The 15,998-nt window shown below is 42.0% G+C and overlaps 1 protein-coding gene and 1 long non-coding RNA gene across 2 annotated transcripts in view; both read left to right on the plus strand.

Moving 5' to 3' along the window:
- npy8ar (neuropeptide Y receptor Y8a) overlaps nucleotides 1–7,513 on the plus strand; it is a 28,532-nt gene extending 21,019 nt beyond the window's left edge. Inside the window, exons 2-5 of the mRNA XM_085462920.1 lie at nucleotides 111–637; nucleotides 2,081–2,322; nucleotides 3,711–3,857; nucleotides 4,056–7,513. Coding sequence (XP_085319046.1) covers nucleotides 329–637; nucleotides 2,081–2,322; nucleotides 3,711–3,857; nucleotides 4,056–4,506 — 1,149 coding nt within the window. The 5' untranslated portion in view covers nucleotides 111–328 and the 3' untranslated portion in view covers nucleotides 4,507–7,513. The remainder of the gene's footprint in view (nucleotides 1–110; nucleotides 638–2,080; nucleotides 2,323–3,710; nucleotides 3,858–4,055) is intronic.
- A 2,480-nt stretch (nucleotides 7,514–9,993) lies between these two features.
- Nucleotides 9,994–11,102, plus strand: LOC146705265 (uncharacterized). The gene is made up of 2 exons (XR_014921685.1): nucleotides 9,994–10,057; nucleotides 10,648–11,102. It is a non-coding gene; the product is annotated as an uncharacterized LOC146705265 (long non-coding RNA).
- The last annotated feature ends 4,896 nt before the right edge of the window (nucleotides 11,103–15,998 follow it).

The raw sequence follows: 15,998 nt of genomic DNA on the forward strand, positions 1-15,998 counted from the left end.
TGCTGATGTATTCATTCACTCCTCCTCTTCACCTTTCTCCTCCTCTGCCTGTCCGCTGAGAGCTCCTCATCTCCATCTTATTACTCGCTGCTGTTTTGTGTTCTTTGCAGAAAACGCTGCTGCAGAGCTGATCCCCGGGGAAAGAAACACAGGACGCCATATTTGAGTCCATCATCCAACTCCTCACAGCACGTAGCTGGGTGCTGTTCTCCTCCTCCTCCTCTTCCTCCTCGCCCCTCATTGTGTTCTGATCCTCTTTATTGTTGGAAGTTGAGTCGCCACCGCTGGGTTGCCCGCTCCCTACTTCCTCCTCCTCTCCCTTCCTGCCATGTCCAACGACAGCGGCGTCCTCCACGTCTGGGAGGCCTCCGATTGGGCAGACACCTCTCAGTGCCCTCCCTCAGTAGGCGGGGCAACATTCCTCATCGTGGCATACAGCGCTGTCATTGCCATTGGGTTGCTAGGCAACGCAGGTCTGGTGTTCATCATTGCCCGGCAACAGGAGTTGCGCAACGTCACCAACATCCTGATCGCCAACCTGTCGTGCTCCGACATCCTTATGTGCATCGTTTGTCTGCCCGTCACCGTCATCTACACGCTGATGGATCGTTGGGTGCTGGGGGAGGCCCTGTGCAAGGTCAGTGTGCCGTGCACGCTCACCGCTGCTGGGACAACAGCACTCACCAGTGTGCAATCATCACCTTTTCCTTCAAAAACAATAAAGAGACGACAGTGAGAAGCTGTCTGCAGGGCTGTGTTGTCAGCCTGAGCACAGTTTCACACCGAGCCTGCAGCTCCTTCCTCCTGGAGTCAGCTGCAGGAGTATCTGAAGGAGCTGCTCTTCTTCAGGCAGCTGTAAAGGACTTGAATACCTGAATATTATCCGCTTCATTTCTGGCACTAGATGCTTACTTTTACTAAGATAATCATTCTTTGTTGACATGGAGTTTCTAAGTTATGATTGTTTCTTTTATTTTAACTACTGTAAGTGCTGCTAGCTTATGACTGCACTGCTGAACACTGAATTAATGAGTGTTCAGAACACAGGACGTGCTTTTAAAAGAGATTTTAAATCTCAAGTGTGTTTTTCCTGGTTAAATAAAAAATAAAACCATAACCTTCACATTGGCAGAACCTCACTCTGGGCCACCGGCCTGATAAGCTACCACTGAGGCACCTTAGACAGGAACGGTCCAGGCTCACTGGCCAGCACTTTCCAGTGACTTTCAAAATAAGAGTCATCCAGCATTGTCAGACAGATGTAAAATTAAAAACGAGCCGGGGGGGGCAATCCAGGTGCTGACTCTGCCCACCCTGAACATGGATTGCATACTCCTTTTATCCTCCAAAGTTGTGTTGATAAATGAAGACCGTTAGCTTTCCACTGCTTAGTGATGCAGATGAGTCAGGTACGCAGGTGAGACCAGAGGATGATACAAGCCTGTGTTTGTGCTTCCTCTGGAAGCATGTCTATGGGAGCAGAGGGATAAGTGGTGGTCTGCTCCACACAGGAACGTAATGCTTCTCAGTCTGAGTGACCGACCACCTGAAAGCCTGAGCAGCCTCTGGCTTCACAGATAACAGATCGGTTTTAATTACAAGTTTGTGTCACCTCATTTAATAAAAATCTGAAATTAGACAGCAAACAGCAGCAACTCAGAGCTGCTGACGTTACAGATCTAGAAGTTCAGTAGCACCAGATCTGATGGAGCAGAGATGAAGAACAATGCTGACACGGAAGTGAGTGCCATCCATGGCAGTGTTTCATGTGCCCAGCAGGCCGAGCAGCACTTTACCTGCAGACCAGGTACCGCCTGCCCTGCTCACCTGTAGGTGTGTTCATTCACATTTTAAAAGAGAAAAAAAAACTTGCCTTCATTTGCTCACTGTGAGGTCATCATGAAGCTGTCAGCTGATGTAACAGGGGAAACTGAATACATTTGGATGAATGGATAAAAGTGTGATGTCACAGCGTGAAGGTGGAGCTGGTCATGACCATGGGGCCGCGCTCTCACAGTGTACCGCGAGCTCGATAACCACACCTTCAGTTTGTCCTCTGCTGTGTTTCGTGCCCGTCCAGGTGACGCCCTTTGTTCAGTGCATGTCGGTGACAGTGTCGGTCTTCTCCCTGGTGTTGATCGCTTTGGAGCGCCATCAGCTGATCCTCCATCCCACTGGCTGGTCCCCCGCCGCGGGACACTCCTATCTGGCTGTGGGGCTGACATGGCTGGTTGCCTGCTTCATTTCACTGCCTTTCCTCTCCTTCAACATCCTCACCAATGACCCATTCCAGAACATCAGCCTCCCTGCCAACCCCTTCAGGTGAGATCTGGGATACAGGTGTTTCTTAGCTTCAGTCCAGAGATGCTGTTTCATTTTAAACTGAAGCTGAGCTGAGCTATGAGGACACATAACTGATTTTCTCAAAGCCCAGAGTTTATTTTTATTCTTTGGAAATGTTCGGTATTTGTCACACAGCCCAAAACGCCTTGGGCTTGTTTTGCATTTAGCTAAAAGCAGCGTAGCCCTAAGATGTTCAGCAGCAGAACTCATCAGGGGAATAAAGTCTGCTGCAGCACAATAAATGAACCTGAATGTGTCTCAATCCGACCGTCTGGACATTAGCCTGTCAGAAATACTTAATGAACACTTTAAGAAAGACCTTTTATCCTCGGAGGTTCCTGTACCAACTGAAGTCTTTAGAACCGGTTCAGGGCCATCAGAGTCACTGAAGGAGGTGTTTATTTACAGTTCTGATTTTGTGGAAGAAGAATGTCAGCATTTGTTGGAGTTTCTTTAAATTCCGCTCTGGTGCCTGGTGATAGAGACGCAGAGAGTGTTTCATCCACAGAGCCTGACGCTGTCTGAGACTTCAGGGTTCATATCTGGATACTGAAGAGTTTGTATTTACTTCATTTAACAAGAAAAATGAAGATGCATTTCTGTTGGCTCAGACAGTCAGGGAACAGCACTGTATCTGCTTATCAGCACATCTAAAACCTGAAAACGTTAATGCAAGAAGGTAAGTGGACCTGCCGATTTCAGACTCTGATAACAGGACTGAGACAAAGACAGCTTTGCTCTAAGGTCAGAGAGAGTATGATTTAGATATGAAGGGACCTGGTTTTATTGATTCTGGTGTGCAAGCAGGTAAAAATTCAAAAAAAGCCACTAATGTAGTACCAGTAAACCCCTGTACATCCTCAGTACGTTCCCAAACATGTATGTTCCAGAGAAGCAAGCGGTTCATACGAGGTTCAGTCAACAAACTGAAAAAGCCTCTTTTTCAGAGCCTTCCTCTCATGAACCTCTGGGCAGTTTCATCTGTTAGTTTCTGATCTCTAAGTGAAAATTCTGTTACATATTTATACCTCTGAGATTAGCGCTGGATGCCAAGCAGGTGAAAATGCCATCAAATGGGTCAGACATAGACTTAGACTTAGAGCTTTTTATTGTCATTGTGCAGTTTCTTTCACAGCGAAATTGGGTAAACTTCTGGGTCAGGAGTGAAGTAATGTTCAGAACTGTCACCAGAGGTTGGACACCAGCCTCAGTAAAGTTGTGCTCAGTGGGATATTACATCGAGGCACAGATGTTTTGGGATATTGCTTAGTGCAGAAGTTACATGAAATCTTCAACTTCCTAAATCAGTGCTTCTAAAAGTTAAATAAGTGTTTCCGTTTTCATTATCCATGTCTGTCTTGTTTAAGGGATCATTTGATCTGTATGGAGCTGTGGCCGTCAGACAAGCATCGCCTAGCCTACACGACCTCGCTGCTTATCTTCCAGTACTGCCTGCCCCTTCTGCTGGTGCTCCTCTGCTACCTCCGGATCTTTCTACGCCTGAGACGTCGCAGGTCACACAGCTTTCCGTTCACTCACTCTGTGATAACTCGGTTCATCCACATCATCTTTAACTGTTCGTGTTATCGTGTCAGATTAGAGCTCTGTGTGGACACTGTGTGTGGTTACGCTGTGAGTTAATGCTTCTTGAGGTTTGCTGTGACATTTCCTGGTGGATTGTCTGATGATGGATGTCATGCTGTGTTGTGCAGGGACATGCTGGAGCGCAGCAGGAGGACTCGAGGAGCCCAGAGGATAAACGTAATGCTGCTAGCCATCGTCATAGCCTTTGCTCTGTGCTGGCTGCCACTGAATGTCTTCAACACTCTGTTTGATTGGCACCACCAGGCCCTCCCAGACTGTCAGCACGACACAGTCTTCTCTGCCTGTCACCTGACGGCGATGGCCTCTACCTGCATTAACCCCATCGTTTACGGCTTCCTCAACAGCAACTTCCAGAGGGAGCTGAAGTTGACACTGCAACGCTGCCAGTGCGGCAACCGGGCTACAGAGAGCTACGAGAGCTTCCCCCTATCCACCGTGGGCAGTGAGGGCATGACCAAAGCAACGTCACTCAACAGGATGGGCTCGATGTGCATCCCCTCACCAAGACCTGAGATTGGTTCAGCAATACTTGCCAAGACATTACCAGCTGCCACCTAAAATCAAGGATTATGAGAACTGTCTTCTGACAGGTGGTTCATCAGCGGTTCACAGCTGGAGGCAGTGTGCTAACAGCTGGCTGGGATGGCTGTGTAATCAAATGCTGCTTCATCTTGGCTTGGGTTCCATCACTTCACTGCCAGAGATAAACAGCTGATTTGACCTGTCACCAAATGTTTGGTGACAGGAATGAATGAAGAGGCTGAACGATGCTGCTTTGAGTCCCGAACACGAGCAGGAATCCTTGTTTAGAGTAACTCTACTGAGTGACAGAAGAGAGAGGAGGCAGGAGAGCTGGTAGCAGGGACTTTTCAGTAAGACACGCCCCTTAGTTACTATAACTAGGGCTATTAGTTTTAGCTTTTCTCGAATGTTGTTTGAGTGCTGCAACCAGCCATTCTACAGCATGTCAAAATGGCAACATTCTAACGACATTCTAGTGTCATAGACACAATGGTGGGTTCTGTTGGTCAGTCTGTTGGTTGGACAGTCTGTCCACCAACAGACTGACTGACAGAACAAGCAGCTAACCAAAAGACCATACAACCAACAGACTAACAAACCAGCTGACCAAAAGACCATACAACCAACAGACCAACCAATGGACGGAGCAGCTGATCCACAGACCGTCCACCCGACAGACCGACAAGCTGACCTACAGACTGTCCACCCAACAGACCAACACACTGACCAGCTGACCGACAGACCATCCACCCAACAGACCGAACAACAGACCAAAAAGCTGACCCACAGACGGTCTAACCAACAGATGGACTGACCAATAGACCGACCAGCTGTTCAAAAGATCGTCCAACCAAAGACTCTGGTGTTGAAAGAAGTGAAATCAGCTCACCTAACAGAGTGTCAGCAGCTGCAGCGCCATATTTTCTTCAAATTTTTCTACAGACAGAACCAGTGGCCCCTCCCACTCTGCAATGAAGCAGGGGATGTTGGTGGAACCAGGTTACACTGCTTTGAAGTTTTTTTGTGTGCAAAGAGCTCAGCAGGAGCACAGACTGTTACTGCTGCTGAAAAATGTACTAAAAACTGAAGGAAACTAACAAAATCAAGTTTAAAAAATGGTTCTATTACCGAAGCCAATGTGAGATCTCTGGCTATCTCTGCCAACATTTACTGCCAAAATTCTTTTGCAGTTCTTCAGTTTACTTTCAGACACAAATTATTTAGTGTTGCACACAGGTGTTGATTTGATGAGATGAAATGACGACTGTGACTGACAGTTGTATAAAATCACCTAGCAATCGGGTTAACATTTGAGACCATTTTAAGTAGCTGAGTAAAAGCTGTAAAAGTTAGTAGTAGGTCCCAGGTAAAGTGTCAGCATTTTTATTAATCCTTTATTTATCCAGGTAAAAAATCTCATTGAGATTAAAAATCTCATTTCCAAGAGAGACCTGGCATCATAGCAACAAAATAGGTATGTGGTATGTGACTTTTTCTATCTTGAACAGCATAGAAATAAAACCAGAGCTCTGTCACAGCATGCCAGTGTTGCAGGCTGTTTTAAAGCAGTTAAAGTAGATCTGTCCCGTTCTCTCTTATTGTCTGTCACATATATCCTTTTCATTTTAAACATCACCAAAATTTCAAATATTGTGCTCAGAGTATGTAGAAATAATCACTGAGGCTGTGCACAGCTCTAAATTAATTTAATCTTTTTTCTCTATTCTTAGAACTGTATTTGATGCCACAGACAGAGATGATGTCCTTGAATAGTCATCTCATTTCACCCACTTCTGCTAAAGGGGGGGCAGAAATTAAATGAATGTTGGTTTACATTACAGGGAATGAAGTGAAGGCCTAATGTTTAATTAATAGTGGTTCATTTGAGCTACTCTGGCTCAAGATTAATAATACATAACTCAGAATTAGGATAAGAGGACCCTTTCAACACAGAAGTCATTTTAATCTCTTAGTATAGACATGCCTTGTATTAATGGTTTGGGGTTTAGTTGAGTTACGTTAGGTTAGGTTCAGTTGAGTTCAGTTGATGAGTTCAGTGAGGTGGGGTGTGGTTGGGCGAGGTTGAATTGATGAGTTGGGTTGAAGTGAGTTTGGTTGAGTTGGGTTAGGTTAGTGTAAACGATGTGCAACAGACCCGACCACATCTCAGCGCTTTTCTGTGTACACTTTTCTTTATTGCGATTACTGTTCATAACAATACTCACACTGCAGCTTTCCAGCTCACAGGAGAAGATTAGTAACTTACATGCAGTGGAAAACAATATGGTTGCAGGTTATATGGTCATATGGTTAACAATTGCAGAAGTTGTTAATAAAATCCACTGAGTGAGTGACTCTGTGCTAATGTTAGCGTTTATATACTTGAGCCGATTTTGTCCTAATTTCAGTGACTGCATCTTAAATAACATTTTTTAAAGATGTTGTTTAGCCTTATTCTGTGCTGAATGAAAAGAAATGTTTCACACTCAGTTTGTAGCAGCTTCACACACTCTTACACTATTCTACTGTTCATGTCAGATGTACTGTTATAGTTACAGTTACTACACTTACAGTTATCCATCCCTGTCTTTCTTCCTTTTTGTTAAAGCATAATTTTTATTTCTTATATCTCTAAAATCTCCTCCTGTCTTTTGCAGATGGAAAATAATGCAGTTTTTGGGATTCTTTCCAGTACGGGTTTTCAATTTGATCAACATTTGAGCAATTTTAGAAGCTATAAATTTTCCATACATCCGAATGATAACAAATGTTAAAAGACCCAGTTTCTAATCTCCTTCTTAAAAAATAAAACCTATCTGGCTGTGCATGTTTGTTCTCTCTGTGGAGTCATTTCTGTTTTAAACTTATTTCGTTTTTGGTTCAAATGACCAAACGTGGGACCAAACTCTTCTTTCTCATATAACTGGGGATGAGTTTCCTCTGTCAGCTTCTTCATGCCATTTAAGTGAGAAAGGTGTAGTCTGTGTGGGGCTGTTGGGTAATGTAGTGCAGAATGTTTTCATTAAAAACACTAAGTTTAAAGTTGAAAAGTGTCTTTGTTGTTCTTTCCTTCTCAGGCAAGAAACTTTTGTGGGATCCTGCCCATAGAAAACATAGAACACTTTTTGCCAATCTCCCTTCAAGACCTTCTGCACCTCTGAATGGCTGTCAATATGCTTCTTCTTCTTAAAGGGCTTCATATAAATCCCAATATTACTACCAGAAGAGCATGAGAAGAGTCTTGAAGGTCTTGACTGCCCAAATTAAAAACAGGAAAGGTTTCATTCTAGCTCACATACCTTCTTCCTGTTCCAGGATTAGTTCAAGAAAATGCTGAATTTCTCAAAACTGCGGTTTTCCTCAACATAACAATCCAGGTGGATGTTTTCAGATTTTTACAGAATGGATTTTGGAAGAGGAAGCGAGCTGCTCGCTAGCAACACTAACACTAACCTAACAGTAACAACACAATCTGCACCCAGATGGATTGGTCCAGAGGGAATGAGAGTGGATGGCTGGCAGAACTGGATGGGGTAATGATTGATTGAAGAGGCTTTTTACAGGTTAGAGTTATTAGTATTTGCTCTTTTAACTGCTCAGGCATCAGTCTCTATGGCTGAAGAACACTGCAGGTCTTCTGCTGTCCAGCAGAGGCAGCAGGGTTTACAGTCTGATACACAAACGTTATAGATAATTTCCTCCTTCATAACAGCTGTATGGTTGGAAGCTTTTTATAACTCACTTGTTTAATGTGTTTATTGTTAGGGGCATTGCCAGTTGTGCGAATTTTTCTAATTACAAGTCATATTTATGTTCATGTCTTATTTTTTTAAGCTGAGCTGCAGTCTGTGCACAAGACAAATAAATTCAAAACTTGACTTTTTTCCCCAGAGACAGTGTTAGAAAAATATCTGTGTAATCTGATGACTGATAAATAATGAAGTCATTAGCTGTAAAGTTCCAGACTGTGGCCACACTGGTGACCATTCTTATGTTTTGATCTAAGTTGAACTTGTAACCTGCAGTGAAATCAAAGCGCACAGCTCCCTCAGAATGCTCACACCTCTGCTCGGTGGATCTCAGAGAGAAGAAATGAGCCAGGTCTCCTGCTGAGCGGGCCCCTTCAGGAGGCCGAGGAGGTGGCATTGGAGGCTAGAGAGCTCTCTCGTTTATCCCCACACAGCTCACTGCTGTGCAGTCAGGCTGCTGCCATCAGACACTGAAGGAAACCTGCACAGGTGAGCTCACCTGAAGTTCACATAGTGACCACCGGTGTCAGTAACAACAGTGATGTCCTGGAAGCTGTGCAGAACTCTTTAACATTTGCATCTTAAACCTTTTTTTAAGTGAACAGCACAGACAGCAGGAAGACCCCAAACACCACAAGAAAGGGAGCGCGCACACACACAAACACTTTCACAAACACAGACAGACACATACACACACATGTTGGTATTACAGCAGCACCGGAGCGAAGAGAGCGGCTGTATCCCAATTCAGGTTCTGCAGCCTTAAAGTAAGCAGCCTTAACGGTCCCCAAGGGCCGCGAACTCAAAGAACGCTAAGGCCGGAAGTGCGAGGCTTGTAGGCTTGTGAAATGGGACGGTCTAGCCTCCGTCGCGCTGCCCAGGTTGCCTAGCAACCATGATACTAACTGCTGGAAACATTTCATACAGCTTTGTATGACAGAAATGAAGGAGAATATATTTTGTTCATTTGTTTCTACAAGCGCTTTGTGTGATTTGATAAGTATCTGAGGCTGAGACCACAGGACTGTAAACATAATTGTTGGGCTTCATTTCTGTGCTGAACAGTCATTTTAAGATTAGCTAGTAAATAACAATTAGCTAATGTTGTTCATGAGACTAAAATCATCTCACTTTGGTAATGTAACTATAATATGGTCAATATTATAGTTATTATATTAATCATTATTAGTTATTACAGCAATGAGTTTGAACTCTGTGTCAAATACTGAGCTTCCGTAAAGATTCAAGTTGCATTTATTTATATTTCCTGTCACCTTAAATCTTCACTCAAAGACACTCAAGTATCTTTGACAGTGTATATATAGATGTATCATATAGTAGGGCTGCACGATTTTGCATAAAATGAGAATCACGATTTTTTGGCTTAGAATTGAGATCACGATTCTCTCACGATTTTCTTTTCCAGTATAAATATTTATTGTATACAGTATAAATTCCAGTATAATAATTCCAGTATACAGTATAAATTCCAGTACACAGCAAATTCAAAAGTGTTAAATGTTTTGGTGTTAATAGTCTTCTTGCAAAAGTAGAGTTAATTTTACTCTAAGCAGAGTCACATTCTTTTAATGTAACTCTGAGGTCTAAAATGATAGTAGTTAAAATCGAGTGTTAAAAATGAGTGTTTCTCTGTCAAATCTGGAGGTGTTACAATGGAAACATTAACTCTTGACCTCTTAACTCTGAACTCCTACAGGGGCTATGACACCAACAGAGTAAATTCACAGACTCCGCCCCCAGCACGGCTCCAATCGAAGCTGAAGTGAAGCCGTTTCAGAACATTTTGCTCTACATATTTGAGTTGTTTGCCATGCTTGGTAAGTCATTTTTTCAATGATTGTTTCAATTATTATTATGAGCTTTTACTTCTGTGGCTCTTTGGAGTTGAGACAAAGCTGTGTGAAAGGCATTAGCCATGTTGCTCGGTGATAGCATAATATTCTGTTTTAGCTAGCTGAAAGGTATTGTTTGCGGGCAAATACCACAGCCTTGAAAAAAAGCTTGCATGTGAATTTTCAGTCAAACTTTTGGTCAAATACACCTAAAACAATGTCTAGAATGTGAAATGTTGGTATAATGGTGCTACTTGAAGCCTGAAAACGATCGCCCATAAAAAAAAACAAACGAGCAAACAGCAGTAGCAGACGTCCTGACTGGATTCTACGTTAGCATTTAGATCCCTCCAGAGTTTTGTGCACACGGTTTAGGTAAAAATGAAAAAGGTTGAGGTTTTACATTTAGTTCAGTATTACCTGTTGCCTGTGTCCTTGTCTTTTGGGAAAATACTTTACACAAGTAATGGCTCAAAAAGGATTCCTTGGTTTTTTTTTTACTGTGCTGCAATTGTTTACTGGATTATTTGTGCCATTAATTAGTGTCAACTAATTTTTATTCGATCTCCGCACAGGATATGCTTGTGAAGATGGAATATGGGGGAGAGCAGAAGTGCGTTGAAGTTCCACAAAGGGATGAATGAAGGACATGCATATTGTATTGAAGAAATAAGTGATGAGAATGCTGTTATTTGCATTTACCATGTCAGACCTTTTGATAAACAAAATTCTAATGAAAGTGAGAACATGTATATTTCCAGTATAAATATTTATTGCACTTATTAACTGCACATCAACTTCGTAACAGTTGAGACTGAACATAAAAACAATAAATGTCTCAGGTTTTGTTGTTGCCGCAAAATGTTGTACTGCTTGAAATTCCGTCTCCACCGTTGCTCGACGCTGCGTGTATAGAGCAGGTAGTGCAACAATAGAAAAATAGTTGCGGGACGGCACTGTGTAGCGTTTGTCTAGGGTGTTGATCATTTTCCTAAATCCCTCGTTTTGCACAGTGTTGATGGGAGCCATATCTTTGGTCAGGTGATAAGTGATAGCCTCCGTAATTTCTTTGTGCCTGCGGAAGTTCGACGTGTATAGGGAAGCGCTGTATAAGGTTTCCGTTATTGATGTTTGGGTGGTTGACCGGGACGGATTTTTTCCTGTCACGTTCTCGTCATCCCTGACTTGCTCTCCGTTGTTTTTTCCCTGCTAATTTTAGCATCACACGGCACAGCTTCTGTATCACGTGGTATAAGGCTCCGCCCTTGTTATTTGTTGAGCAGGAAGAGTGAGCGCTTGTTTTCATGCAGATTACGTCCCGGATCAAAATGCGGTACAATCGTCGTCATCTTTTTTTGTTTTTCTTTTTTTTTTTTTTTAAATCGTTGTTATTTGGAAATGAGATCACACGTAAGTATGAATCGAGATCGTGATTTTCTAACGATTAATCGTGAAGCCCTATCATATAGAAGAGACAAATATTGTTCTTTCAGTATATTGGCATTACTAAATTTGGCTCAATACTTACATATATGTGTAAAAAGCAAAATGTACGAGCTGTGAAAACTGTGTCTGATAGAATGAAGAGTAGACTGATATATAAAATATTCCTTTAATGGGTGAGAAAATCAGACCCTGTCATAACTGCTTTAAGTCATACAGAATAGATATCAGAGCCTTAAACAGGCTGACTTCTGCTAAATGGGTCAAACTGGGCAGAAAGTACACAAACACATATGATGTAACACTATAGATCAACTTACTTCAGAATATATAAAGCATATAAACAATTACAGCAATATGATGCAACAAACACAGCAGTGCAACTGATCCAAAATACTCAAAGCTTCATAGAACTGAAACAAACATTTATTTTTAGCTCCATTCTGCTGCTGATACATACTTTAGGTTTCTGAATATTAAACTTGTTGCTGCCTTTCATAGTGTGTAACTTGAAGGCCCTGAGTACTTTCTCCCACACTGAAAACACTGGAATGATCAAATTATTTTAACATTACCTAATAAGACTGATTCAGGACAGACAATTAGTTATAACTTTCCTAGCAGTCCTTCACAAACAGGGAACAGTCTGTCTATTCTCTCCATCTGTCAGCTGCTGCTGGCTCTTTCTCCTCCTCTTCCTCACACACTGCTGAGTTTGTCCTGGTGGATCATCAGGGGTGCAAAGCCTCACAGATGATGTGCCGCAGTGTGTCCCTCAGTCTGTCCTCACTCTGGACACTTGCAGTTGGGACACGTGGAAATCAAATGTGTGATAAGCTGCAGGATTCAAACACAAGTGTGACTTATAAACACATGTTCATACTTTTATTACACAATCAGAGAGAAAGAAACAGAGAGAGAGTGCAGGACAGACAGACAGGTGTCTCAGGTGTATACACTGCTACAAACAGGAGGATTTAGTGTTTGTGTTATTACGAGTGCTAAACAAGAAGAGTTCCCAGATGGTACAGTGGACACATGTGTGACTGCTGTGATTAAAGCATCTTTCTTTCAGCTTAACGAGTGAACCGTCAGCTCGTTCAAACACACGTTAACTGACTTTAATTATCCATAAAATCGTCACATTCTCTGTAAGATTAAGGCCAACTATTGAACGGCGTATATTTTGAAGTAGAGGCTTTAAAACCAAGTAAACGCTGAAAGTACAAACATCACTAATTGTAGAAAACCCCTGTGATTTGTGCATATAGACTGTTCCACGGACCCCCTCTAACCACTGCTAAGATGGTACATTCCTCCCATCCTTTGTTTGTGTTTGCGCTGGTTCACCGTGATAGCGCTGGTGGAGCTGGGCTGTTGAACTGAACATGTGTCGTGTGTGTGCGTGAATGATAAGTAAGTGCCTTGTATTTGTTTGTTCTATGGTTGTAACTTATCATACACTTGCCTATGTACATTGTGTGATGCCTTTATAGAGTTTTCCAGCGGTTTGTGTAGCCACGAGACACTGTATATTCACGCTGATTTGACCAAAATGGCGCTACCCTTGTGAACTGAGCTGCCCAAAGTAAAGATGGAGTCTATCCCTGTGCAGCAGCACATTTGTGTCCACCAGGGGGTGGTGTTTAGTCATTTCTGTTCAACCCTTTCTGTATTATTTAGACCAACTTAGTTGACTTTAATTGTTCGCTAATTGTAATTTCTGTTATTTTACAGAACCACACACACACATACATATACTCACACGAATTCACTTCTGGAGATGTTTTGGATTAAAGGCAGAGGTGTGGACTCGAGTCATTCATTTTATGACTTTAGACTTGACTTGAAAAAATGTTCTAAGACTTGTGACTTGACTTGGACTTTTACACCAATGACTTGGGACTTGAATTGGACTTGAACCGGTTTACTTGAAAAGACTTGATATTTTACCCCAAATATAAAATTTTACATGCACATTATATAGAGATTGAAAATGTGACGTCATTCACGGGTAGAACCGCAAAGGATTCTGGGAACTCGTGGCAAGCGGTACTAGCGCACGCAGGCTTTCAATTAAAATCAGTTATACAGCGATAAAAAGAAACACAAAAATGTCAAGAAGCTGTTGTATTATTAACTGCAATAGCCGGTCGCATGACAGCCACGGGAAGCCGACGGGTAAAGAGATCGGTTGTTATCGGATTACGTCGTTAAAGAGAAATTGTTCATGTTTCCGAAGTAACAAAGAGGCGACGGATGGCCTGGATTGCAGCCATTCAAAGAGCAAATATAACGTCCCAGAACACTCCAGCTCACAGGTTAGTCTGCTCCAAGCATTTCCACAAAGGTCAGTCTGCTGTTGTAGTTAATGCGTCATTTTTCTTAACATAATTGGTGATATAGGTTACAAGCAAGTCTGGCGCTGAACAGAAATTGTCGCGCTATGCTCCTTTGTTTATTGTGCATAAATAGTGAATTGTCCTGACACAATATTGTGTTTCGCTTCTGTTATTATGGTACATTGACAAAAACATATACTTTTATTCACAGGGTAAAACAGTTGTTTTGTATCACTAATTGTCCAGTACGATTACAGCATACAATATTGTTGTCACTGCTACATTTCTGTAACGCGTACCAGAAATTATTTCCACTGCTAATTAATTACCATTGAGCTCAAAGGTTATATTAATATACTGTTAACGAATGTGTATTTATGACGACGATTTGTGAGACTGGTAAACTTATGACACGTACGATGGTCTTTACTTTCTACACGGTGCATTTCAAGGTCCTGCACCCATCCGTCGGTAAACTGTACCTGGGCTTGTTGCAGTGACCGGAAGTTACTAAACTTCATGAGTGTATGCACTCACTCCAAGAAGCGTATAATTATAAATATGCATATAAATATGCTAAGATGAGATAGCTGACTTCATCTAACTAGGCTACGTTGGTGATGCAGTTTTTTTTAATGTGTATGTCCTACAACCGCATCCAAGAACAACATGCAGCTTATCTCAGAACTGTCGGTGAAAACTATTCTTGGAGCTAGGTTTAATTGAGCTGCATTTTAAAGAGGTGCAATTTCACAATTTGTGTATATTTTCTAAGTTCACTATTTTGTCATGTGTTGAGAAAAACACAGGTTTAAAAATTACATGGTCTAATATTTACATTTAGCATAACTGCAACATGCTTTTTTTCGTTTTTTTTTAAAGACTCAAAAGGACTTGAAATTCAAAATTTCAGACTTGTGACTTTACTTGGACTTTTACACCAGTGACTTGAGACTCGACTCTGACTTGCCTGACATTACTTGAGACTTGACTTGAGACTTGAGGATAAAGACTTGAGACTTAATTGAGACTTGCAAAACAATGACTTGGTCCCACCTCTGATTAAAGGAACCCTAATTCTCATTGCTGTGGACCCTCTCTTTCATCATATAAGTCACCTGTGCCTTCTGACCGAGGATAGGAAAATCCTGCTGTAATTTGCCAGTTTATTAAGCACACACATGTCCAGTTCACTAATGTCACATAACTTTGCCGACATGTGGCCAACAGTAATGTTTTAATGTTCTTCATTATTAAACATTTGCATATAAATAAGTGACATATTATTCCGTACTTAAGTTACTCTTCGTCCGCCCCTCTTCCGCCGTTTTTTTCGGCAAAATTATCCACTCCCACTGCCGCGCTATACATTCTGGGATATGTTGGGCCACGAAGTCTACACCGCCACATCCTTAAAATTCAGGGAAATGAAGGACGCATTTGAAGGCCGCATTTCGAGCAGCCTTTGAATTGGGACAGCCTTCGTCGCGTCGCTGTGACGTAATCGGCCTTAAAATGCAGCCTTTAAGGCTGCAGACCCTCGTTCTAAACTTAGTTCTGTTCGGAGACTTAATATTGGCGGTATTATAACTGATGACCTCTGAAAAGTCTCCACCTGTTGCTCCAATTTTTATAAATATTTATACAAGTCAGAGTTTGATGAGAGTGCTGCTCTGAACTTTATGGAAAAAATCCCTGATGTGCAAACAGTTAAAGAAGATCAGATGAGTTTCTGTGATAGGCCGATATCTATTAGTGAAGTGCTACCTGCTATTCCACGTCTTAAACGTAATAAATCCCCAGGAACCGATGGCTTAACCTCTGAATTTTACATTACTTTTGCAGATCAACTGGCTCCATTTCTTCTTAATGTATACATTGAAAGTCTTATAAATCAGTCTCTTCCCCCCACTTTATCACAAGGTCTGTTAACCCTAATCCCAAAGCCAAAGAAAGATCCCACTTATATGGACAATTGGAGGCCAATTTGCCTCCTTAATAATGATTATAAAATCCTAGCTCAGATCTTTGCCAAAAGATTGCTGTTTTGAATGATATTATTGATGAAACTCAGTCTGGCTTTATGGCTAACAAACACATATCCAACAACATTAGACTTGTTTTTGACCTAATTGATTATG

Source organism: Copadichromis virginalis, linkage group LG7 (genome assembly GCF_057382275.1).
Source record: "Copadichromis virginalis isolate Kocher_CV1m ecotype Utaka linkage group LG7, C_Virginalis_male_GT1.1, whole genome shotgun sequence".
NCBI lineage: Eukaryota > Metazoa > Chordata > Actinopteri > Cichliformes > Cichlidae > Copadichromis > Copadichromis virginalis.